This window comes from Lagenorhynchus albirostris, chromosome 1 (genome assembly GCF_949774975.1).
Source record: "Lagenorhynchus albirostris chromosome 1, mLagAlb1.1, whole genome shotgun sequence".
Lineage (NCBI taxonomy): Eukaryota > Metazoa > Chordata > Mammalia > Artiodactyla > Delphinidae > Lagenorhynchus > Lagenorhynchus albirostris.
This window is the reverse complement of record NC_083095.1, coordinates 11,885,530-11,909,814: the sequence shown is the minus strand read 5'-3', so window position 1 is coordinate 11,909,814 and position 24,285 is coordinate 11,885,530. Positions and strand designations below refer to the sequence as shown.

Below are 24,285 nucleotides of genomic sequence, written 5' to 3'. Positions count from 1 at the left end.
TTTTGCAGAAATTGACAAGCTGATTCTAAAATTCATATGGAAATGCAGGGGACCCAGAATAGCCAAAACAATCTTGAACAAAGTTGAAGGACTTCTGATTTCCAAACTTATTACGACGATATAATAATCAAGACTGCCTGGTACTGGCATGAGATAGAAATATATATCAATGGAATAGAATTGAGAGTCCAGAAATACACCCATACGTTTAAGGTCAGTAATTCTGCATAAGGGTGCCAAGACAATTCAATGGGGGAAAAACAGTCTTTTCAACAAATGGTGGGTTTCCCTGGTGGTGCAGTGGTTGAGAGTCCGCCTGCCGATGCAGGGGACACGGGTTCGTGCCCCGGTCCGGGAAGATCCCACATGCTGCGGAGCGGCTGGGCCCGTGAGCCATGGCCGCTGAGCCTGCACGTCCAGAGCCTGTGCTTCGAAACAGGAGAGGCCACAACAGCGAGAGGCCCGCGTACCAAAAAAAAAAAAAAAAAAAAATGGTGCTAGGAAAATTAGATAGCCACATTTTTAAAAAGAAGTTGGACCCCTAATTCACACCATATACAAAAGTTAACATGAAACAGACTTAAATGTAGTAGCTCAATATATGAAACTCTTAGAAGAAAACATAGGTACATATTTGTGACCCTGGATTAGATCATGGTTTCTTAAATATATCGAAAGCATAAGTAGCCAAAAAATAAAATTAAAAAAAAACACTTCATCAAAATTAAAAACTTCTGTGACTTCTAGGACACTATGAAGAAAGTGAAAAAACAACTCCTGGAATGGGAGGAGACATTTATAAATTATATTTCTGATAAAGATCTAGTATCTAGAATATATACAGAACTCTTAGAACTCAGCGATATAAATGGGCAAGGCGTCTGAGTCAACAATTCCCCAAAGAAGGTTTACAAGCAGCCAGTAAGTCCATGAAGGATGCTCAACATTACTGTCAGTCATCAGGGGAATGCAAATCAAAACCACAGTGAGATACCACTAATCACTCATTAGAATGGCTACAGTAAAAGACAACCCTAAAGGGTTGGCAAAGATGTGGATATATTGGAAGCCTCGTATACTGCTGGTGGGAAGGTAAAATGGTAAAGCCTCTTGGAAACCAGGCTAGCAGGTCCTCAGAGAGTTAAACATAGAGTTACTATATGGTGCATCAATCCTACTCCTGGTTATATACTCAAGAGAAATGAAAACATATGTCCACACAAAAACTTGTCCATGCATGTTCATAGCAGCGTTATTCATAGTGGCTAAAAAATAGAAATAATCCAAATATCCAAGTGACGAACAGATTAAACAAAATACAGTCTATTCGTATAATGGAATATTATTTGGCCATAAAAGGGAATGAGATACTCCTTCATGCTACATCATTAATGAACTTTGAAAACATTATGCTAAGTGAAAGAAGCCAGACACAAAAGGCCGCATGTTGATTCCACGTATATAGAATGTCCCGAATAGGCAAACTACAGTGATTGGCAGAGCTTGAGGGGAGGGGGAATGGGGAGTACTGCTAAAAGGGAGGGGGGTTTCTTTTCACGGTGCTGAAAATCATCTGGAATTATGTAGTGATGGTTACACAGTTTTCTAATATACCAAAACCCACCTAATCGTACACTTTAAAAGGGGTGAATTTTATGATATTTTAATTATCTCAGTTTTTACATGGAGTTAATCTAGAACGGTGGTTCTCAAAGGGGCAAGACAAGCAGCATCAGCATCTTAATTATCTCAGGTTTTTTTTATTTTTTTAAATTTATTTTTGGCTGCGTTGGGTCTTCGTTGCTGTGCGCGGGCTTTCTCTAGTTGCGGCGAGCGGGGGCTACTCTTCATTGCGGTGTGCGGGCTCCTCACTGCAGTGGCTTCTCTTGTTGCAGAGCACGGGCTCTAGGCACGCGGGCTTCAGTAGTTGTGGTTCACGGGCTTCAGTCATTGTGGCACACGGACTTAGTTGCTCCGCGGCATGTGGGATCTTCCCGGACCAGGGCTTGAACCTGTGTCCCCTGCATTGGCAGACGGATTCTTAACCACTGCGCCACCAGGGAAGCCCTGTCTCCGTTTTTAAATGGAGTTAATCTAGAATGGTGGTTCTCAAAGGGGCAAGACAAGCAGAATGAGCAGCATCTGGGAACTTATTAACAAATGCAAATTCTTGACCACCCCCTCCGCCCCCCCCCACCCCCAGCCCAGTTCCAGAGCTGCCAAATCATTAGCTCCAGGGGATTCTGAGTTATACTCAAGCTCGAGAACACTAGTCTCGGACCTATGCTCTCTAGATCATGTAAACACTCCTAGTTCCAGGGTCCATGAATATCTACATCATCTGGTGACACACACATCCCCACGTACCGCAGGTTAACCACTCTAGGTAGTTAACTATCCAAATTATTTTGTTTGAAGTTTTTCATTAGCAACTGCATCTGTTCTTATGTTTTTCCCTCCAGTATGATTAGCCATCTGTTTTGTTAGAGTTCATTTTAAAGATTTTTTTTTCACATAATTAAATTGTAATTTCCTACTTCAAAAAAGAAATCTGAGAGTGGAAGAAACACCAGCAGCCCTTCTTTCATGCTTACATTTGCACATCAGTTGGCATCCACAGGGAGCATCTCTCAGATGTCCCTGACATTGCACTTGAAGGGATGGCAGTTGGAAGGGGGGCTGGAGGGGCTCCTGGTGGTGTCAGAGGAGAGTGTCCCTCAGGATAGACAGTGTCCTGTAGCCCCCCAAACTCTATCACTTCACCCATTAATTAGTCCAGACTCTTAATGTTAGAGAAATCCAACTCAGGCTGGTTTAAGCCAAAGGGCCCGTAGTGGCAGATTCACTGAGAGAATCTACCTTCAGGCAAAGCTCAACATAGGACTCAAATGGTTACAGGACCCTGGGACATCTCTCAGCAAGGTTTCCCCTGTATTGGCTTCACCCTCTGGCAGCTTGCCAAGGTGGCCACCAGCCGTCTAGGCTTACCTCCCATCGGATTAACCAGTGCACAAGTGGCGCCTCTGGCGGAGTTAAGGATTGCATTCGGCTGCATTTAACAGAAAATCCATGTGACAAAGCCTTCACCTCAAAGGATTTATTTTTATCCCATAAGAAGTCCTGAGATGAGGGAGTCTCGTAGCTCTGTCACACCATTGGTGTCCCATTTCTGTTCTTCCATCCTTAGCAGGTGACTTTTGTCTTCAAGGTTGCCAAGTGGCTCCTGTGGCTTGTATGTTCATGTTCCAGGCAGGAACAAGGAGGAAGGACACAGGGCAGGAGACACGTGTCACTAAGCCTGTCTCTTCTTATCGGGAAGATAGTCACCTACCACGTAGACATCTCCTTATATCTCATTGTCCAGAACTGTCCATGGCCACTCCTACCTGCCAGGAAGCCTAGGAAATTAAGGTTTTTAGCTAGGAACCTACTGTCCAAAGCAAAATAGGGTTCTGTTAGTAAGGTGGAAGGGATAATAGATATTACAGACAGTGATTCCCAGCAGAATCCACACATGGGTCTCTAAATGGGTTATCCATCCAACCCCAAACCCATGTAAACCACTCAATGGCAAGGGTTGTTGACTTGTCCACTGGTGGATTCTCAGTACCTAGAATAGTGCCTAGCACTGAGAATGAACACACTGAGTATTTATGGAATGCATGATTAGCCAAGCTGGACTCAACACACCCACCCATAGAGCTAGGAAGTAGAGTCAGCCCTCCAAACCACATGGCTGATGTGGAATGGAGGGTTCGTTCCCTAAGGGAACATTAGCATGCTGTTACCAGGAGTGGGGCGTGGATGCTAGGCAGATAAGAGCAACGAATGCCCTGCCCAGCCCAGCATTGCTCGGGCTAGCCAATTCTTAGAGATAGCCAACTACCCATCCAGAAGTACACTTTTCATATGCAGACTACCCCGTCCGGAGCTCAGTACTCTGAATCGCTGGCCTCTGTCTGGCTCTCGCACTCCAGGAGGTACTAGTTCTTTGCCCTGATCACTGCAGGGTCAGTACCAGACGACTGGAGACAGCCCCTGTCCCCCAGAGCCCGCTGAAACTGTTCAAACCAGCCAGTCCTAGGCCTGCTCACCCTGCCTTGCATTTGCTCGTGGAAACCACAAGTATTACGGTGTCTGGTGTCTTACGGTGCCTCATTAAACAATGGAGACGCTGAAGACAGGTGGAAGGTGTGGGTGGGGTGGGGCACAGCATGACCACTGTGAAAGTTTTCCCCACTTGGACCATGACGCACAGTAATAAATATCTTACACACGCACTCAGATATCTATAAAAAGGAAACAGAAGTCTTCAGAATAGTATCTAACTCGTTTACCGTAACTCTAATACTTTTTTTTTTTCCTTTTTAAGGAAATGCTAGTTGCCACCCACTTAATTGATTTCACAGTCCGCTAATGGGTCTCATCTGACAGTTGGAAAACACAGCCATAGAGCAGGTCTGAGGGAGCATTGTTTCTTAGGAAACAGTGGTGGGCCATGAGGCTTGCCAGCCGGGTGGGACCAGATCAGGGCAGATGTCCAAACCGGATTCAAAACCCATGCTCGACAAACAGACAAGCATCGGCTTCAATTTGGTGTCTGTGAAAATAAATTATCCTTCTGCTGTGGCATTCTACATATCTACATATCTACAAAGGCGCTCCTGAGCATGTAAGTGTCCAGGGTTACAATTCCTCAAAGTGGATTTTTCCCTTACATACAGTGTTTTAGGTCAATTCTGGAGATGCCCTAGGCCTTCCATGGCGGCCTGGATGAATTGGGATGTGGGCTGAAATTTTGGACAGACTAATCAGGTAGGAAAACTTTCTGCTGTTTGTGCAAGGATTACAAGGTGCAGAAAGGTATATGTAGAGGAAGATCTGGGAAGACAGTTGTTTTTCTAGATGTAGCATCTAGGATGAACACGTGAATGGATTTGCTGATTTCTAGCTAACCATATTCTCCTGATCCGTTATTATAAACAGGCTGGGTTGTTTTTTTTTCTTAGCAAATATGTTTTTAGTGACAGAAAGATTCAAGCACAGATTTACAGAGCTAAAACTGCTACTGCCAGCCTACTTTGCAATTTTTTTATTGAGCTGTAATTTATAAACCATAAAATTCATACTAATAAAGTATACAGTTCAATGTTTTTTAGTATGTTCACAAAGTTGTGCAACATCACCATATAATTTCAGAAAATTTTCATTACCCGGAAAAGAAACTTCATACCCCTGAGCAATCACTCCCCCCCGTTCTCCACCTCCGCCAGCCCCTGGCAACCACCAGTCTACTTTCTGTCTCTATGGATTTGCCTCGTCAGGACATTTCATATAAATGGAATCACGTAATATGTGACCTTTTGTGTCTGGCTTCTTTCATTTTGCACAGTGTTTTCTAGGTTCATCCATGTAGCATGTATCAATACTTCATTCCTTTTTATGAGCGAAAATTCCGTTGTGTTTCTATAACTACATTTTGTTTATCCATTTATAACTTGATGGATAATTAGGTCGTTTCCACTTTGGGGCTATTATGAATAACGCTGCTGTGAACACTTGAGTACAGGTTTTTGTGGGACCTATTGAGGAATTGCCAAACTAATTTCCAAGAGCCTGGACCATTTTACATTCCCACCAGCAGGGTATAAGGGTGCCTGTACTCCCACATCTTCACCAATACTTGTTATTATTTATCTTTTTGATTATCGTTATAATTGTGGGTCTGAAGTAGTTTTGATTTGCGTTATCCTAATGACTAAAGATGATGAGCAGCTTTTCACACGCTCATTGGCCATTTGTGTATTTTCTTTGGAGAACCGTCTATTCAAATCCTTTGCCCATTTTTATTTTTCTTTTTAATTTTTAACTTTTTTTTTTTTTTGGCTGCACCATGAGGCTTATGGGATCTTAGTTCCCCAACCAGGGATCGAACCTGGGCCCCTGGCAGTGAAAGCGCCAAGTCCTGACCACCAGGGAGTTCCCCCTTTGCCCAGTTTTAAAATTGGGATTTTTTTTTTATTTGTTGAGTTATGAGTTCTTTATATATTCTTTTTTTTTAATTTATTTAATTTCTTTATTTTGGGCTGTGTTGGGTCTTCGTTGCTGCGCGGGGGCTTTCTCTAGTTGCGGCGAATGGGGGCTACTCTTCGTTGTGGTGCACGGGCTTTTCACTGCAGTGGCTTCTCTTGTTGCGGAGCACGGGCTCTAGGCGTATGGGCTTCAGTAGTTGTGGCACGTGGGCTCAGTAGTTGTGGCTCGTCGGTTCTAGAGCACAGGCTCAGTAGCTGTGGCACACGGTCTTAGTTGTTCCGTGGCATGTGGGATCTTCCCGGACTGGGGCTGGAACCCGTGTCCCCTGAATTGGCAGGCAGATTCTTAACCACTGTGCCACCAGGGAAGTCCTCTTTATATATTCTGAACACTAGATATTTTGAGTTAATTTTTGTATATGGTATGAGGTAGGGGTCAAATTTCATTCTTTTGCATATCTGTATACAGTTGTCCCAACACAATTTGCTAAAAAAATTACTATTTCCCTATTGAATTGTTGACACTGTTGTTAAATATCAATTCACCTTAAATGTATGGGTTTATTTCTGGACTGTAAATTCTGTTTCATTGTTCTATATATCCTTAGGCCAGTAGCACACACTCTTGATTACTGTAGCTCTGTAAGTAAGTTTTAAATTCAGAGCATGTAAGTTTTCCAACTTCATTATTTTTTCAAGATTGGTTTGGCTATTCTGGGTCTCTTGTATTGCCGTATGAATATTAGAATTAGCTTGTCAGTTTCTGCAAAAATGTCGGCTGGGATTTTAGTAGGGATTGCATTGAATCTGTAGATCAGTTTGGGGAGTATTTCCATCTTAACAATATATATATTTTTTGGGGGGGGGTACACGGGCCTCTCACTGTTGTGGCCTCTCCCGTTGCGGAGCACAGGCTCCGGACGCGCAGGCTCAGCAGCCATGGCTCATGGGCCCAGCCGCTCCGCGGCATGTGGGATCTTCCCGGACCGGGGCACGAACCTGTGTCCCCTGCATTGGCAGGCGGACTCTCAACCACTGCGCCACCAGGGAAGCCCCATCTTAACAATGTTAAGTCTTTCAATGCATGTACAAGATGTCTTTCCGTTTATTTAAGTCTTCTTTAATTTCCTTCAGCAATGTTTGTTAGTTTTCAGCATACTAATCTTCTGTTGTATTTATTCCTAGGTATTCTATGTATTTTTTTCTTTTTGATGCTATTGTAAATGGAAATTGTTTTCTTAATTTCATGTTTTTGATGTTCATTGTTAGTGTGTAGAAATACAACTGAATTTTGCATATTGATCATGTATCTTGCAGCTTGGCTGAATTTGTTTCTTAGTTCTAACAGTTTGTGTGTGTGTGTGTGTGTGTGTGTGTGTATTCCTTAGAATGTTCTCTATACAAGATCATACCATCTACAAATAGGGATAGTTTTATGTCTTCCTTTACAATCTGAATGACGTTTACTTATTTTCCTTGTCTACTGTTCCTGGCTCAAACCTCCAAAACAATGTTGAATAGAAATGATAAGAGCAGATATCCTCATCTTGTTGAAGGCTTTCAGCCTTTCACCATTAAGTATGATGTTAGCTGTGGGGTTTTTATAGATGCCCTTTATCAGGCTAAGGAAATTTTCTATTCCTAGTTTGTTAAGGGTGTTGGATTTTGTCAAATGACTTTTTTGCCTCAATTGAGATGATCGTGCCATTTTGTCCTTTATTCTGTTAATGTGGTGTATTGCATTGATCGAATTTCATATGTCAAACCAACCTTCCATTCCTGGGATAAGTCCCCCTTGGTCGTGGTATATAATCCTTTTTATGTGTTGCTGGATTCAGTTTGCCAGAATTTTGTTAAGGATTTTTGCATTCATATTCGTAAGGGATACTGGCCTGTAGTGTTGTTTTCTCTTGATGTCTGGGTTTGGTATCAGGGTATTACCGGCTTCGTAGAGCAAATCGGGAAATGTTCCCTCCTTCTTTATCTTTTGGAAGAGTTTTATTAAGGACTCATGCTAATTCTTCTTTAAACATTCGGTGGAAATACCCATGAAACCATCTGGTCCTGGCTTTACTTTAAAGGAAGCTTTTCCGATTACTGTTTCAGTCTCTTGTTATATGTCTATTCAGATGTTCTATTTCTTTTTGAATCACTTTTGGTAGTTTCTGTCTTTGTGGGATTTTTCTGTTTCACGTAGGTTATCTAATTTGTTGGCACACTGTTGTTCATAGTATTCCTTAATAATTCTTTTCATTTCTGTAAGGTCCTTAGTGGAGTCCCTCTTTCATTCCTGATGTTAGTAATCTGAGTCTTCTCACTTTTTTTCTTGGTCAGTCTAGCTAAAGTTTAGTCAATTTTGTTGATCTTTTTAAGAACCAACTTTTAGTTTGCTTGATTCTGGGTTTTGTTTTGTTTTTCTATGTCACTTACTTCTACTTCAATCTTGATTATTTTCTTTCTACTTTTTTTGAACTTAATTGGCTCTTTTTGTTTCTTAGGGTAGAAAGTTAGGTCATTGATTTAAGTTCTTTCCTCCTTTTTAATATAGGAATTTACAGCTGTAAATTTCTCTCTATGCACTGCTTTCACTGCATTCCATAAGTTTTGGTATGTTATGTTTTCATTTTCTTTCATCTCAAAGTATTTTCTCATTTCCCTTGTGATTTCTTCTCTGACCCATTGGTTGTTTAGGAATGTGTTATTTAATATCTACATATTTGTAAATCTTCCAGTTTTCCTTCTGTTACTGCTCTCTAATTTCTTTCCAATGTGGAATGGTTGTAGAATATACTTTGCATGATTGAAATCCGTTTAAATTTATTGGTACTTGTTTTATGACCTAACATATTGCCTATCCTGTAGAATGTTCCATGTGAACTTGAAAAGAAGGTATATTCTTCTTGAATGTATATATTAATGTTTTTCATCAGATTCGGAAAGTTTTTGAGCGTGAGTTCTTCAAGTATTCTTCCTGCCCCTTTTTCTCTCTCCTCTCTTTCTGATACTCCCGTTATGCACATGTTGGCATGTTGGGTGGTGTGCCACAGGTCTTTGAGGCACAGTTCATTTTTATTTACTCTTTTTCTGTTCCTGACACTAGATAATCTCAGTTCACTTATCTCCAAGGTCACTTCTTCCTTTTCAGATTTGCTATTGAGCCCCTCTAGTAAAATATTCATTTTAGTTATTGCACTTCTCAATTCCAGAATTTCTGTCAGCTCTTTTTTTATAAGTTTTACTTCTTTATTGATACTCTGATGAGAAATCATTCTCATGCTTCCCTTTTGTTTTTGAGACCTTTTTAAAACTTCTTTGTGCATATTTAAAAATAGATGATTTAGGGGCTTCCCTGGTGGCGCAGTGGTTGAGAGTCCACCTGCCACTGCAGGGGACACGGGTTCGTGCCCCGGTCCGGGAAGATCCCACGTGCCGCGGAGCGGCTGGGCCCGTGAGCCATGGCCGCTGAGCCTGCGCGTCCGGAGCCTGTGCTCCACAGCGGGAGAGGCCACAACAGTGAGAGGCCCGCGTACCACAAAAAAAAAAAAGCTGATTTAAAGCCTTTGTCCAGTAAATCCAATATCTGGAATTCCTCAGAGATGGTTTCTATTAACTGCTTTTTTTCCATGTATAAGCCTTACTTTCTTGTGTCCGTGCATGTCTTGTAATTTTTGTGGTTGAAACTGGACATTTAAAATAATATGTTTATTAATCTTTTCCTCTCTTTATGAAATGTTAAATAAAAATACCAATGAAAAACTTAAAAATAAATAAATAAAATAATATAATGTGGAATAAGAAGAAGAAGAAGGAATCACATCCTTCCCCTTTCCCAGGACTATTTGTTGTTGCTTTATTGTTGTTGTTGTTTGTTTGGTGACTTTTCTAATTCTGTAAAATCTATATTCTTTGTTGCCTGACCACTGAAATATCCGTGAGGTTAGCCTAAGGTCATCTAATGATTGCACAGAGATTTCTTTAGACGCCTGGGTGAAGCGAGTGTCCCAGTCTTTGCCGATGGACTCTGTGTGTGTTTGGGGGCACGCCGTTAACACCCAGGCAGGCAGTTTACAACTCCACCTTGGCCTTTCTTCTTGTTTCCTCCGAGTCTCAGTTTTAGGCAGAAGTGAAAGCTTAGGACGTTCTCAAGTCTTTCCTGAGCCTGAAAATAACCCTGGGAACAGCCCTACGCGTGCTCGTGGACTTTCAGCTTCCCAGAACTATGTGGGAGCTTTTCCAGGCCCTCTATGGATATCTCACTACCAGCTTTTCCTCTTAAGCTTTTTCATTAACCTATTGTTTGTCCAACTGTTATCCAGCACCTCAGGCTGCACAGTTTTCCACAAGTGCCTCTGACTGTTTTCAACAATGCCCTCAAGGAAAAGGCTTTTCATACTGGGTGAGCTCGGATTCAGGTAAAATAAAGACAGCCTTGAAAGTGGGGTCTTCCGGGAAACCAGCAGACAGGTCAGATAATGCCAATCCTCTGGGAATGGACTTGGAAGGCGCTCTAATCCTGTCCTACCCTTTCTGGTGGATGCCAGGCTACTGATTTTTCAAGGCTACTCCAAAGCTGATGAAAGGGAATGAAAACAGGGCAAGTTAAAATTCTATATAAAGTTCACTGTTCTTACTAATACCCAGCCAATTTTCTTAAATAAACACTCCCTGGATTGCTACAAGGCTTTGGTTAATGTCCAAAGCTCTAAAACAAGTTGAGGGGCTTCCCTGGTGGCTCAGTGGTTAAGAATCCGCCTGCCAATGCAGGGGACACGGGTTCGAGCCCTGGTCCGGGAAGATCCCACATGCCGCAGAGCAACTAAGCCCGTGCGCCACAACTACTGAGCCCGTGCTCTAGAGCCCGTGAGCCACGACTACTGAAGCCCGTGCACCACAACTACTGAGCTTGCGCTCTAGAGCCCGCGAGCCACAACTACTGAGCCCACGTGCCACAACTTCTGAAGCCCGCGCGCCTAGAGCCCGTGCTCCGCAACAAGAGAAGCCACCGCAATGAGAAGCCCATGCACCGCAACGAAGAGTAGCCCCCGCTCGCCGCAACTAGAGGAAGCCCATGCGCAACAACAAAGACCCAACGCAGCCAAGAATAAATAAATACATTTTAAAATAAATAAAATAAAACAAGTTGACTCTGACCATTTTTGCTAGTGTTCTCATTGCTTTTATGGAGGAGAGAATTTTCAGAGGTCCTTCCTCCACCATTTCATTGGCATCACCCACAAGCCTATTTTGAGCTTGCATGTGCTCCAGATACCCAGGGGCTTATTAAGGACACTATGCTTGCACTCGGTGGCTTTTGAGGCCACTTCTCCTCTGTTCATTGTTTGCGGATTCCCTTGGTAGGGGCCAGCGAGGTCATGCCTGCCAGCAGGACACCACATTTTAGTCTTGCATCTGCCACTGGCTATGTGACCTTGGAGCAAAGGAGCTGAGAGTTCCAGAGCACCTGCTGTGCCAGGCTCTCTGCGCTGGCTGTTTTACGTGCATTGTATCATGTCATTTTTGCAAGAACCAAGAAAGAGATAATGTTCCCATTTAACAGGTGAAGAAACTACTGAGATGCAAAATGCTTAGCACTATGCCTGCTACACGTAGCAAATATTCCCTGCATCAACTATTGTGCTGTTGTTACTTACAGCTGTTATTGTCAGAGGAGGAAGTGGAGTTGAGAGGATTGCTCAAGGTCATTTGAATTCCAGCCCAGGTCTGACTCCAAAGCCTAGCCGTGTATTCTACATTCCCATTCCAGCTGCCCTGTGCAAATCTGTTTCAGCTCTGGGTCTCACTTTCCTCATCCTGTCAAGTAAAGGATTTGGACTGACAGAGGTTATTCAGTCAACAAACACTTAACTGTCTTGCTAAGATCGCTTCCAGGTTGACAGTATGAAGGTGTGTGATACTGTGAAGTCCGTTGCTAGGAGTCACATTCGTAGCATTCTCTTGTTTGGCTTGAAAAGATAAACCGACGGGTAGACTGGCAGGTGTGTAACCCAGTGTGTGTTTCTCTCCTCCTCCCTTCTGGCTCCACCCCATCCCTCTGCAGAGGCAAGAGGGGACAAAGCCAAGTGGGTGTTGACCTGGCCACTCATCTTCCTTCTGTGCGTCACCATCCCCAACTGTAGCAAGCCCCGCTGGGAGAAGTTCTTCATGCTCACCTTCGCCCTTGCCACGCTGTGGATCGCTGTCTTCTCCTACCTGATGGTGTGGCTGGTGAGTGGCAGAATTGGGGGTGGACCGTACGGACAGCTCCTGCCTGGCGCCTGCCGGCGGTGCGAGAGCTGGTGTCAAGAGCACGCTCGACGCTGCTGTGCCACCTTTCGCAAGTCGCCTACCTTAACAGACCTTGGCTTATTTCTCAGTAGGAAGGGGTTTCAGCAGAAGTGCGCGGTACTGTGCTGTGCATCAGGGATACCCAGATGGACGCGGCATGGTCCGTGGTGGCCATAGGAGGCAGATGAACCTTCACACGAACAGCCTGGGACACGCCGCTCTGGTGTGATGGGAAGAGGGGTGGTGGGGAGTCTCTGTAAGAAGCCCTGGAGGGCTAATCCCTAGGCTCCCTTCCTTTTCAGTATCCATAGGGGAATGTGATGGAGACTGGAGTCAATGGGAGACAAACACAAGGCAGCCCTTTCCATGCCGCCTGCCAGGGAATGCTCCTGTCCCCTTTCTATGTCCAGGCACAGATATAAACCTTAGGTAGACTCTTCTAGTCCTCATAACAACCCGATGGGGTAAGCAGTTTTATTATGCCAGTTTTACAGATGAGCAAACTCAGGCCTAGAAACTCAGTCATTTGCCCAGTTAGTTACACAATTAGCAACTATTGCACAATTAGTCACACAGCTAGTAAGTTCTAGAGTTGGGGTTAGAACCTGGGTATTGGTCTCCAGAGTCCAGTCTCAACCACTCTCCTGAACGGCCTCTCAGGTTGTTACTGGAATCTTCAGGTGCCGTTTGGACTAAAGATTTTCAGGCAGAGAGGCTTTGGCGTAGCTGGTCTGGCCACACCTGACAGCTCCTTGGAAAAACCTTTCGCTGGCTGGGCAGGGCCAAGCAGGAGCCCCTTCCACCTCGCTCTGCATCACCCTGTGGGCCCCTCCTCTTCCCCTCCCCTCCCCTCCCCTCACGGGGGGGCGGGGGGGGAGCCCGGGAACAAGGAGAGAAATAGGTACAGGACCTCTGCCTTTCTATTGGGAAGCGCACCTGTCAGCCACTCACGCCTCAGTGGCATGCATGTAGCCACTTCACTCTCGTCCTAACACCTGATGTCCCCACACACCTAACACACAGGGCAAGGTTGTCTTGGTTTCAGAGACACAGGGGCCCCCTTTCCCTTAACCCCAGGGAAGCAGTTTGGCGGGGAAAGAAGAGCTGTGGGGTCACATGGGAATGGATGTGAATCCTGCTTCTCCCCCTGTGAGCCGTGAATCCTGGGTGGGTGACTCAGCTTCCATTAGCCATGGTCGCCCCCTCTACGAATTGGACTGGTTATTGGGAGAATGGAAGGTCTCTGTTCACGCATCAGGTCTGAGCTTGCAGCACAGCAAATTGATCATAACTGTAAATTTCAGCCATGTTCACCATGAGATGCAGCCAACACTGTTTCCACGCTTGTTCAGATAGAGGTTTAAATCCGCTTAGGTGCTGGTGTGTGTGCGTGCGTGTGTGTGCGTGTGTGCACGTGTGTATGTGCGCACGTGTGCGCGCTGCGTGTGTGTGCACGTGTCTGTGCGTGTGTGTGCGCGTGTGTGTGTGTGTGTTTAGGAAGAAGAGTTGGAAGTAGCTACTATCCAAACCCCCCAGAAAAGGATGGCAATCAGACATAATGAAAACTGGCCTCAAAATGAACTGAATTTGCAAACTTAAATTTTTCTGAATAGGGTTAAAGGTCAGCCCCTCTTTACATTTGATAAAAGAGTCCAGCGATTTCTCTTACTAAAGTGCATTCCCCAAGCGACACTGCTAGTGAAAAAAGTATTTCGTGACATTTGAGTGGGTGTGAGAATTAGGGAAGATCAAATTAATGACTGTTTGAAATTTGTTTCTTCTCTAATTAATGAAAACAACAGTATTATGAAATCAGTTCTACTCATTAGCAGTGAGGTAGGACATCTAATAACACTCCCATCCCCCCGACCTTGACTTACAAACCCCGCTCTCACCTCTTAAAGCAGACCCTTGGCAGTGGCTTGGCGGGAGATACAGGAACCACCTTGCTGGGGCGCTCTTACCTGCGGTTTTGAACTTCAGCTAGCCTCAGTTTGAGGTGATTGAATGGCCTCCACAGTAGAAAATGGTAAAGACAACAGTGCCACATTAGCCTGATTTCCACTGAAGAAAGATGTGCCTGCCTGGGGGCCATGCTCTTACTTTCCTCATGTCCTGATGGGGGCGCCAGGGAGCAGTGACGTCTCACCTGCCCACACCCTACCCCAGCCACCTTTCACATCTCTCATCCCCAACGCTTTGCGGAGAACGATTCTTGAGTGTCAGTGTCAAAAGGGAGAGACCTCCAAAATGGGTCATCCTGTCCAGCACCTTTGCCCAACTGGGGAGGTGAAAACCAAAGAGGAGGCGTGACTTCCACAAGGTCAAGCAGATGGTCAGCGCAGCTCTGGACTCGCCTCTGCTTCCCTTTCTGAAGCCCAAGCATCAGGAGGGCTCCGAGAGCCCAGGGCTGGAGTCCAAGGCAAAGCCACACTCACGTAGCATCTCTGGTCCTGAACATTGGAGCGTGTACGCACACACACGAAACCTTCCTTCTGTCCTTCCAGCCTCCGGCTTCTTAGCCATGTAGTTCAGTAATTTAAGAAAAAATAAAGGAAGCATCCCCAGTATTGCCACAGCCCGGGCAGTCTTGTGGAGACCTCCTTCATGGCCAGCATGGGTTAAGCATTGATGGATCGAACAGCTGTGTGGTTTTGGTGTCCTCAGTGTCTCTCTTCTTTCACAGCCCAGGGCAGGCCAGTCACCGCACCTGGTGATGCTGAGCTGAGCACTGTTTTGAGGGTAGAGCATCTTCAAACCCATCTGCAAAGCTTTGTCCTAGGAGGGATATCATTTTAGTCCATGAGCTCTGACTACATGCCAGGGCTGAGCTTTGCCCTTAGAAAGCACACTTGATCTGGGTCTGATCACCCTAATTTTCTCTGCCCCCATAGATTGCAAGACGAGTGATTGAAAGAGAAAGGAAACATACACCTATGAATGTCTTGCACAGACCAGGCACTGTCACCTCATATTTTCTCACTTAATCCTCATTTAAAAGTCCATTTTACAGATGAGGGAGCTGAGGCTCAGAGAAGCAAACCAGCTTATCCTAAGTCACCCAACCATTTGCTGGGATTGGAGCCATCAGCCAAGAGGCGAACAACCCTAAGAGATGCCACTGTTCCCGTTTTCTAGATGGGGAGGTGAGCCAGGACTAGTGGGCGTTTTGAATGGGGTCCAAGTACTTTCTAGGGCTTTCCATCTGGCTACTGCTCAGGGCCCAACCACCTCCCAAGTGTCAGGCATTTTTTAGAGGACTGTGTGACCATGCCTCAAGTTCCTTAAAAGCCGGCGAATCCTTTGATCCAACAGGTCTATTTCTTGGAACTTATGCTAAGGATATAGTAAGATGAGATCCCAGAGAAGTTCACACAAGACAGCATGACGGCGAGGTTGGAGCGCAGGCTTCAGAGTTGGAAAGACTTGGCCTGGGATCCCTGCTCTACTGCTCACCGGCTTCATGCCCACCAGCATTGTAACTTAACCTCTCCGATCCTCATTTCCCTGGGCATAATAACAGTGCCTCTCTCACCAGTGGGTGGTGAATAATAAAGAGTACCTGAGATTGTGAAAGTGAAACACCTGGAGAGGATCTGGTACACAGTAGGTGCTCATTAAATGTTACTCGTTACCATACAGTGATATTGTAAGAGCAAAAACAGAAACCACTTCCATATTCACCAGTGACGGGTTGGTGAGAACTTTAAAGCCATGCAATGGAATCCATGCATCAGTTTAAAATAATGTTATAGATGAGTATTTGAGTTGGAAAGATATTCACAATGTATTATTACGTGTAATAAATAGCTGCAAAATATAGGTCGGTGCTATAATCTGATTTTATTTTTTGTCTAATATACACACCAAAAAGAAGGTCAAGGTATATTCTAAAGCCGGGGTTTTCAAATGTGATTCCCAGACCAGCAGCCTCAGGGTCCCAACCACCTGGGAACTTGTTAGGAATGCAGATTCCTGGGCTTCACCCCAGACCTCCTGAATCAGAAACTCTGGGGGTGGGACCTGGAAATCTTACTTTAACCAGCTCACCAGAGAATTTCCTACATGTTCAAATTTGAGAATCATGGGCTGATGCAAAGTGTTAATAGTGATTGTCTGAGGGTATTGAGAAATGGTAGGTGATTTTTACTTTATTTTCTAAACTTTTTATAACAGTAGACACGTATTACGTAATCTGGAAAAAAGAACACGCAAAAGATGGTTTTAAAATAAAACCGTATTCCAGGTTTTTCTATTCGATATAGCAGTACTGTGTGTAAGTTAAAAACACTCAGATACAAGCACCTTTTCCAGGGCTGCTCCTCTGTGAGTTGATATGTCCCCCGACTCTTCTGCAGGTGACTATTATGGGATACACCCTTGGAATCCCTGATGTCATCATGGGCATTACTTTCCTTGCAGCAGGCACAAGCGTTCCAGACTGCATGGCCAGCTTGATTGTGACGAGACAAGGTATGGATCACGCCTCAGCCCTGACGGCAGTCAGCATCGCCATGCGGGCCCCTACCCCCAGCCCAAGTTACAGTTCGTGGCTCTCATGACTTGGCAGTCGTTACATCCTGCTATGAAGGAAACTGTGACAACTGGGAAGCATCATGTATTAGATTCCATCCATGGAGAGAGTACTACCAAGATCAACTCCTCCAGACCTCTAGAAGCATTTGTGTGGAGTTGTATAAAAATGGACTTGTTCTGGGAGTTCTCTGGTGGCCTAGTGGTTAGGGTTCCAGGCTGTCACTGCTGGAACTGAGATCCCACGAGCTGCGCCGCGTGGCCAAAGAAAGAAAAAAAAAAAGGATGAGCTTGTTCCGGCATCACCAATGTGAGATTGAGCAGAGCTGGAGCCCAGACTTTTTTTTTTTTTTTTTTTTTTTTGCAGTACGCCGGCCTCTCACTGTTATGGTCTCTCCCGTTGCGGAGCACAGGTTCCGGACGCGCAGGCTCAGCGGCCATGGCTCATGGGCCGGACTCTCAACCACTGCGCCACCAGGGAAGCCCGAGCCCAGATTTTTTATAGCAAATGCAATAGTAATGAGAAATGTTCTGATCCTGGGAAAGCCAAGCGGGGGTATCCTGTATCTCCAACTATTTTCCAATTCTCCTTCAGAATTCTAGACCTTATGTAACGTTATGGTTTGCTTGGCGGTTTTTCTTTGGAGCTCAGTGCCGTGGGGTAAGCAAGGTGAGGAATACCAGTATGCTCTTTGACGGCAGAACAAAAGAGCTGTAAAGAGCCAGCCTTCCTTTACCGCTCCCTTTCTACCCGTGAGATAGCGTCCAAGCCCGGACCGCCACAGATCGTCCTCTGTAGATGGAAAATTGAAAGTATGGGGGGGCAGGATGGGCGAATAATGGAGTGGAATCTCAGAGGAGACAGGAGAGGAGAGCAGTGTCCAGAGAGAAACTTGGTTTGGAAAGAAGGAAAACGTTTTATTTCTTCGAGATAAAAGAAAGGGTTGATTAGTTGGTCAGTCAGTCCTGAGAAAACACGAATTGAGGGGAAGGGAAGGGTGGGGGTATGTGTGGCAGTAGGCTGGAGCCTTGTGGAGAATGGGGACAGTTGGGGACAGCAGCTGAAGGGTTTGGAATTGAATTGAGTGACCTTTGAGGTGAGTGTATTCATTTCCCAGGGCTGTCATAACAAAAGTACCCCAACTGGGTGGCTCAGAACAACAGAAATGGATTCTCTCACAGTTCTGGAGCATAGAAGTCCAAAATCGAGATGGCGGCAGGACCATACTCTCTCTGAAGGTTCTAGGGAGGATCCTTCCTTGTTCTCTCCCAGCTTCAGGTGGTTGCCAGGAATCCTTGGCTTGTGGCTGCATCCGTCCAGTCTCTGCCTGTGTCTTCATGTGGTATAATTCCCTCTGTGTGTGTTTGTCCAAACTTCCTGCTTCTTATAAGGACACCAGTCATTGGATTAGGTCCCACCCTAGTTTATTATGACCTCATTTTAACTAGATCACATCTGCAAAGACTTTATTTGCAAATAAGGTCACATTCCCAGGTTTCGGGTGGACACGAGGGCTGGGCACTATTCAACCCAGTACAATGAGTAAAAGGAAAGCCAATGAGCGCCTAGGGCCTGGCCGATGTTCAGCGACGTGAACTTGGGAGGGATTCCGGCATGAATTTGAAGTCATACCGGCTCCAAGAGCACACGGATGAGAGATCACAAGTTCATCCAGAGCTGGGGTTGGCTGGGTGGACACAATGGAAGGTCAAGGAGGCAAAAGAATGTCCCATGTAAACAGCTGGCCTCGGAGTCCAAGCTAGTGGGTGGGGGTCATGATACTAGAAGATTCAGGGCTTGGAGGGGAGGGTCCCAATGAGGTCAGCGGGGCTCTGTAGGAACAAGGACAGGTGGGGACATCATCTCAGAGTGGCTCCTGTGAGATGCAGAACGCAGAAACAGGAGGGGTGAGGCGGGGGCGGGAGTGTATAGTTGTCGTGAGGGTGATGCTGACGTGATTGGAAGAGGGTCCAGCAGACCAGGTTAAAGCCTGGACAGATTCTTTATGGCAGGGGATACAGAAACCTCTGTTCGGAGACCATCACACAAGGCAGGAGCCGTGCGGTGAGCTCTAACACAGAGGCTCTGCATCCTGGGCTCCCTGAAGGCTCGCAGCCCAGAGCGTGGTCCAGGCCGGCAGCATCGGCTTGAGAGAAATGCAGACTCTCAGGCCCCGTCCCAGCCCCACTGAATCAGAGTCTGCTTTTTTTAAAATAATTTTTATAACTTTATTTTTTTAATTTAAATTTATTTATTTTAATTTTGGCTGCGTTGGGTCCTCATTGCTGCGCACGGGCTTTCTTTTAGTTGCAGCGAGGGGGGCTACTCTTCGGTGCGGTGCACGGGCTTCTCATTGCGATGGCTTCTCTTTTTGCGGAGCACGGGCTCTAGGCGCGCGGGCTTCAGTAGTTGTGGCTCGCGGGCTTCAGTAGTTGTGGCTCGCGGGCTCTAGAGTGCAGGCTCAGTAGTTGTGGCGCACGGGCTTAGTTGCTCTGCGGCACGTGGGATCTTCCCGGCCCAGGGCTCGAACCCGTGTCCCCTGCATTGGCAGGCGGATTCTTAACCGCTGTGCCACCAGGGAAGCCCCCAGAGTCTGCTTTTTAGCAAGACCCCCAGTGAGTCGTGTGCTCTTAAAGTTTGAGAAGTGCTGCCGTAAGATTCCTCAGAGGGCAGTGCCTGCGCAGAGCAGTCAGTCAAACCTGAGAAGCTCTCCTCTCTCTCCTCCCAAACCTGGGCATCCTTGTGCCTCCTGACCCATCCGGCTAGTGCCTGCCTCCTCACCAGGGGCAACTAGCTGGTCCAAAACAGTTGCTGCTCACTCCTGTTTCACAAAATCCTGGGAGACTGGAAGGCAGGTTTCCCAGAGGTACTGCCCCCCGATAGGACTCAGCTGCTGAGGTTTTGAAGACACTCAGATCAGTGCCCAGACAGGCAGGGAGGGAGCTGTGAGGCCGTTGAGGGAGGCATTGTGTCCTGGAGGTCAGCGGATGACAGCAACAGGGCGGGAGGAAGTGGCCTGGCTATACTAGGGGGCCAGGAGGTCAGATGGAGGTGAGGCAGTCGTCCGGATGCTCTTCTGAGTCTCTGCGAGCTTCTCAGCGACCAAGGCAGCTTTATGGGCACAGGCCTGTGTGTTTCAGGCTTGTTCATTGCACGGACGTTTGTTTGTGGCCAGATTATGACAGTCGTGTCCATTTAGGGCTAAGGGGCCAGGTGAAAACAGGTTCAGCCCGTGTGAGTCTTATTTGTAAAAGTTTGTTTACTAACTTTTGATACCTCTTAAATTATTAAGTTCCTAAGACTGTGTGGCTTTCATGAGACTGGACAGTGGGGCAGGAGAGGGAAGGTGGTGACACAGTCCCTCACCCCTAAGATGCTTCTAGTCTGGTTGGGGGGAAAGAGTTCACTCTTGGGAGACCACCCAGGCATAAAACCTGACGCCCTGTCATCTGGGTCAAGGTCGTGGTGCCACCACCTGGGTCACAAGTATGCATTGAGGATGAGGCCCCTTCCCTCCCAGAGCACCTGGGAGGCTCAAATAAGAAGCACATAGTGGGTCCTCCCGAAACACCAGCTGACACCCCTGCAGGAGGAATAATGAAGGGCTCTGGATTAGTTTCCTAGGTCAGCCGTAACTACCACAAACTGGGAGACAGGAAAACAGAAACTGACTGTCCCACAGTCTTGGAGGTTAGAAGTCCGAGATCAGGGTGTCAGAAGAGTTGGTTCTTTCTGTCTGTTCAGGCCTCTCTCCTTGGCTTGCAGATGGCTGTCTTCATGTTCAGATGGAGCGCTGCCTGTGTGCATGCCTGTGCCCTAACATCCCCTCTCAATGAAAACACCAGTCATATTGGATGAGGATCCACCCTAAGGACCTCATTTTAACTTGATTACCCCGGAAAGACCCTGTCTCCAGATAAGGTCACATTCTGAGGTATTGGGGGTTAGGACCCCAACATATGAATCTTGGGGGGTCACAATTCAACCCACTACAGGGCTCACATGTAAGACTTCATGAAGGGAGTGGATCTCAGTCCTCATTAAAAGGTTTTAGAAATGTGGGGTCCATGAGGAAGGAATTCCTTTCTAAGGAATAGCACTGATGGAAATGGGAAGGAACGGGTTTCCAGCGACCTGCGCTTAATGCATGACATGTCGATTGTCCCTTGCAGGCCTTGGTGACATGGCGGTCTCTAACACCATAGGAAGCAACGTGTTTGACATCCTCGTGGGACTCGGCGTACCGTGGGGGCTGCAGACCATGGTTATTAATTATGGATCCACGGTAAGTTGGTCTCGCTTCCTTAGTGAGATGACGCCACGCGCTTTACAGGGAGTGATAGTGGTGTCGGCCCTGTGCCAGCCAAGGGCTGCAGGGGATGCACTGCCCCCTTCTCCTTGGCACGCTGGCAGCCACTTTGTGCAAAGGCGTCCCGAGCAGCCTGGGCAGTGCCTGCAGGAGGCAGCCCGTGTGTGCCCTGTGCTCACGGGTGCTTCGGCCCCGTGTCTCTGCCCGCCGGCGTGCCTCTCCCCTCCTAGTTCATTTCCTCAGATGAGCAGAGACCTGGATCCATGGCCACGTGCTCACTGTGAACACCCACCTGTGGCTTCCAGATAAGGGAGGGGATGAGCCCGAGCACACTGGGCTTCCAGAACGGATGGGGGCCTGAACAGCCCAGAGGTTCAGGGCATGTGTGTTTGCTCTTCCAGGTGAAGATCAACAGCCGGGGTCTGGTCTACTCCGTGGTGTTGCTGCTGGGCTCCGTCGCTCTCACTGTGAGTTTTTGCAATTCCAGAATAGAAGCCTCACACGTACATCGTTTCCTCTGTGCGCAGTCTCTGAATCCCCTCCCCCTTCCCCTTGGCAGTGAGGGGTAAAGCAGTAAAAACATAGAAATTCACAGATACCCCCAGAAACACTTTCCGCCAAGAATGTTGGCACCAAACACTGCACTTTTCCCTGAGCCACTAACAAGTCCCTAGAGGAAGTGAGTTACGTTTCCTCTCTTCTTGCTGCCCGGTCTGTCTCCTCGCACTAGTGCCAACAGGAGACAAGTCCTCCCCCAGCCCAGCTGAGCTGACATGGGGCCTGATGGCCAGGTCTCAGGGCTGTCACACCGTGATACTGAGGTCTCCTCACTCCGCAGGCCCCAAACTGTGCTAACTCTACCTCTGCTTACTTTCCATCCTTACAAGCACCTGGTGATATTCTACTCTGCAGAAGTAAGCAAGGCTCAGGGGTTAAGTAACTTGCCCGAGGTCACAGGGATAGGAAATGACCAAGCTGGGATTTGAACCCACACTGGTCTGTATCTAAGGACCCAGGGCATTGCTCTGATGAGGTAACTCTGATCCAACCCTTAGGAGGCCTCAATTCAGGGATAAGAACAAAGACTGTAAAAGGATAGGTGGGCAAGTCTGGAAAGAACATAGAAAGAGGATGTGCTCCAACCCCGTCTCTCTCACACACACACACGTGGTCCAGGCAGAAGTTTGCCAGACGTGAGCCAGCGGGAGCCTTGGAAGTTTTGCTGAAGAAGGCTGAGGATGCCAAGTTCTGAAGCAAAGGGAAGACCCAGTGAAAGTCCCTGGTTGTCACTAAAGAAGGCCCGGGAGGGATCCCCAGGAAGTGGTGCACGTGCCCCGGCAGAGCCGGTGCCCTGAGGCCAGCTGCTGCGTGTGCCTGGAGTCTGCACCCTTTCATTAGACAAGCATAAAGCCTGCAGGGCTCATTCTGATCAAACCAAGATCTACCGGCAGCACCCCTCCGCTCTGGCCCACCTTTTGCAGAAAGTTCTGGGGTTCATCGTCCGTGTGTAGTTTTCCAATAAAAGTACCTTTTGTAGTATTTCTCTGCCCCCAAGCCCAACACTCACACCCTCTCCTTCCAGGTCCTCGGCATCCATCTGAACAAATGGAGGCTGGACCGGAAGCTGGGGATCTACGTGCTGGTTCTCTACGCCATCTTCTTGTGCTTCTCCATAATGATAGAGTTTAACGTCTTTACCTTTGTCAACTTGCCGATGTGCCGAGAAGACGATTAAAACGTAGCCACTGCCCCCCCACCCGGGAGCTCTTCTGGACGCTCTGGCGCTGGCGTCCTCCTTCTCCTCCCCTACCCCACCACGAGTCTCTCCTGCATCGGCAGCCACCGCCTGCTCTTTCATGCACAGGAAGGAAGAGCCATCGTGGTCTTTGTGTGGTCACGGGCCAGGCTGCTGGGCCTCCTCCGCCTGGGAGTTCTACCCCCCAAAAGGCAAGATTCAGGGGGCGCTGTTTGAGCAGCTTCACAGCCCCCTGAGCCACCAGCCATAGGGACGTGGCATGTGTCTCCTCTTTTGGACACTTGGATCACGAGGACTTCTGTGTGCTGGTTGTCCTTCTGTCGCACTGCGGCCTTGGAAATGAGGCGGGCGGTGAACACAGGGTCTCCTGTGGCAATGCAGAATAGGAGTGTTGTTCTCAAGGGTCCCCTCTGGGCCAGAGAGTGTGGGCTCCTTGGGCAGCGTGTGCTACTAAGAGCCTCTGAATCCTGCCGGAGGCACGGTTTGTTGGGAGTTTGGGGCTGTGACGGCAAGCACTCCAACCCTTTATTCTGAAAAAATTGCAAGAATGGAAACAGTTGTTCACAGCAGAAGAGAGAAAACGAGTGAATATTCTTATCACTTTCATTGATGCATTCAGAGAACAAGCAATGAAACATTAAAAATAAAATGTTAGCTATACATCTTCATACTTGAAAAATATCATTCCATACAAAGAACCTTGATGGGGACCAAAAAGGTAATGCTTATGGAAAACAAATCCTATGTATATCGTGTTGCACTGACACTAAGATGTTTGGTTTGGAACATAGAAAAGAGCGGAAGACTAACATCTAAATGGGTGCTAACTCAGAGACACGGTGGAGATGGTAGTTTACAGCCATTCATTCCAGACTTCCTGTGGCATGGGACGCACTGTCAGTTTGGGTTTGTCATTCCTTGTTAATGCTCTGCTCTCAAAACCACCCTGTTCAAAGGCCCAATTGTTTATATGCCCAACAAATTTCATAGCCTGCTGAACTGGAATGCGTGTGCCGGAAGTAATGGTTACTGACAAGAAGAGAGATTTCCTGAAAAACCACCAGTTGCTCTCTGCTGAGCTGGAGGCGAGTATGAAAACGGTAACTTGGAATTTTTTAGAGCTAAGGTTGTTGAACCTTATAGTTTGCTCCACAGGAAAGGCCAAAGATGGGAGGTTGATTCAAAAATAGATAGAAACATATTAAACAATTTCGACTGCTTCATAGCTCTCAAATATATATTAAAAATATTTACGAACACAAACCATTCCTGGTTTCTAAAAAGAAAGCACAATTCATTTTATATAGAGGTGTTCTTTTTTTATTTTTTTAACGTTTCTATTGCAAAAGGCTATCAGATTTGATGCACT

At 46.7% G+C, this 24,285-nt stretch overlaps 1 protein-coding gene across 1 annotated transcript in view; it reads left to right on the top strand.

Annotated features, from left to right (window-relative positions):
• The window catches only part of SLC24A4 (solute carrier family 24 member 4), a 171,539-nt gene extending 147,475 nt beyond the window's left edge, over window positions 1-24,064 (top strand). The window contains exons 13-17 of the mRNA XM_060165814.1: window positions 12,091-12,257; window positions 16,676-16,790; window positions 21,024-21,136; window positions 21,562-21,627; window positions 22,743-24,064. Coding sequence (XP_060021797.1) covers window positions 12,091-12,257; window positions 16,676-16,790; window positions 21,024-21,136; window positions 21,562-21,627; window positions 22,743-22,895 — 614 coding nt within the window. The 3' untranslated portion in view covers window positions 22,896-24,064. The remainder of the gene's footprint in view (window positions 1-12,090; window positions 12,258-16,675; window positions 16,791-21,023; window positions 21,137-21,561; window positions 21,628-22,742) is intronic.
• Window positions 24,065-24,285: the final 221 nt, after the last annotated feature.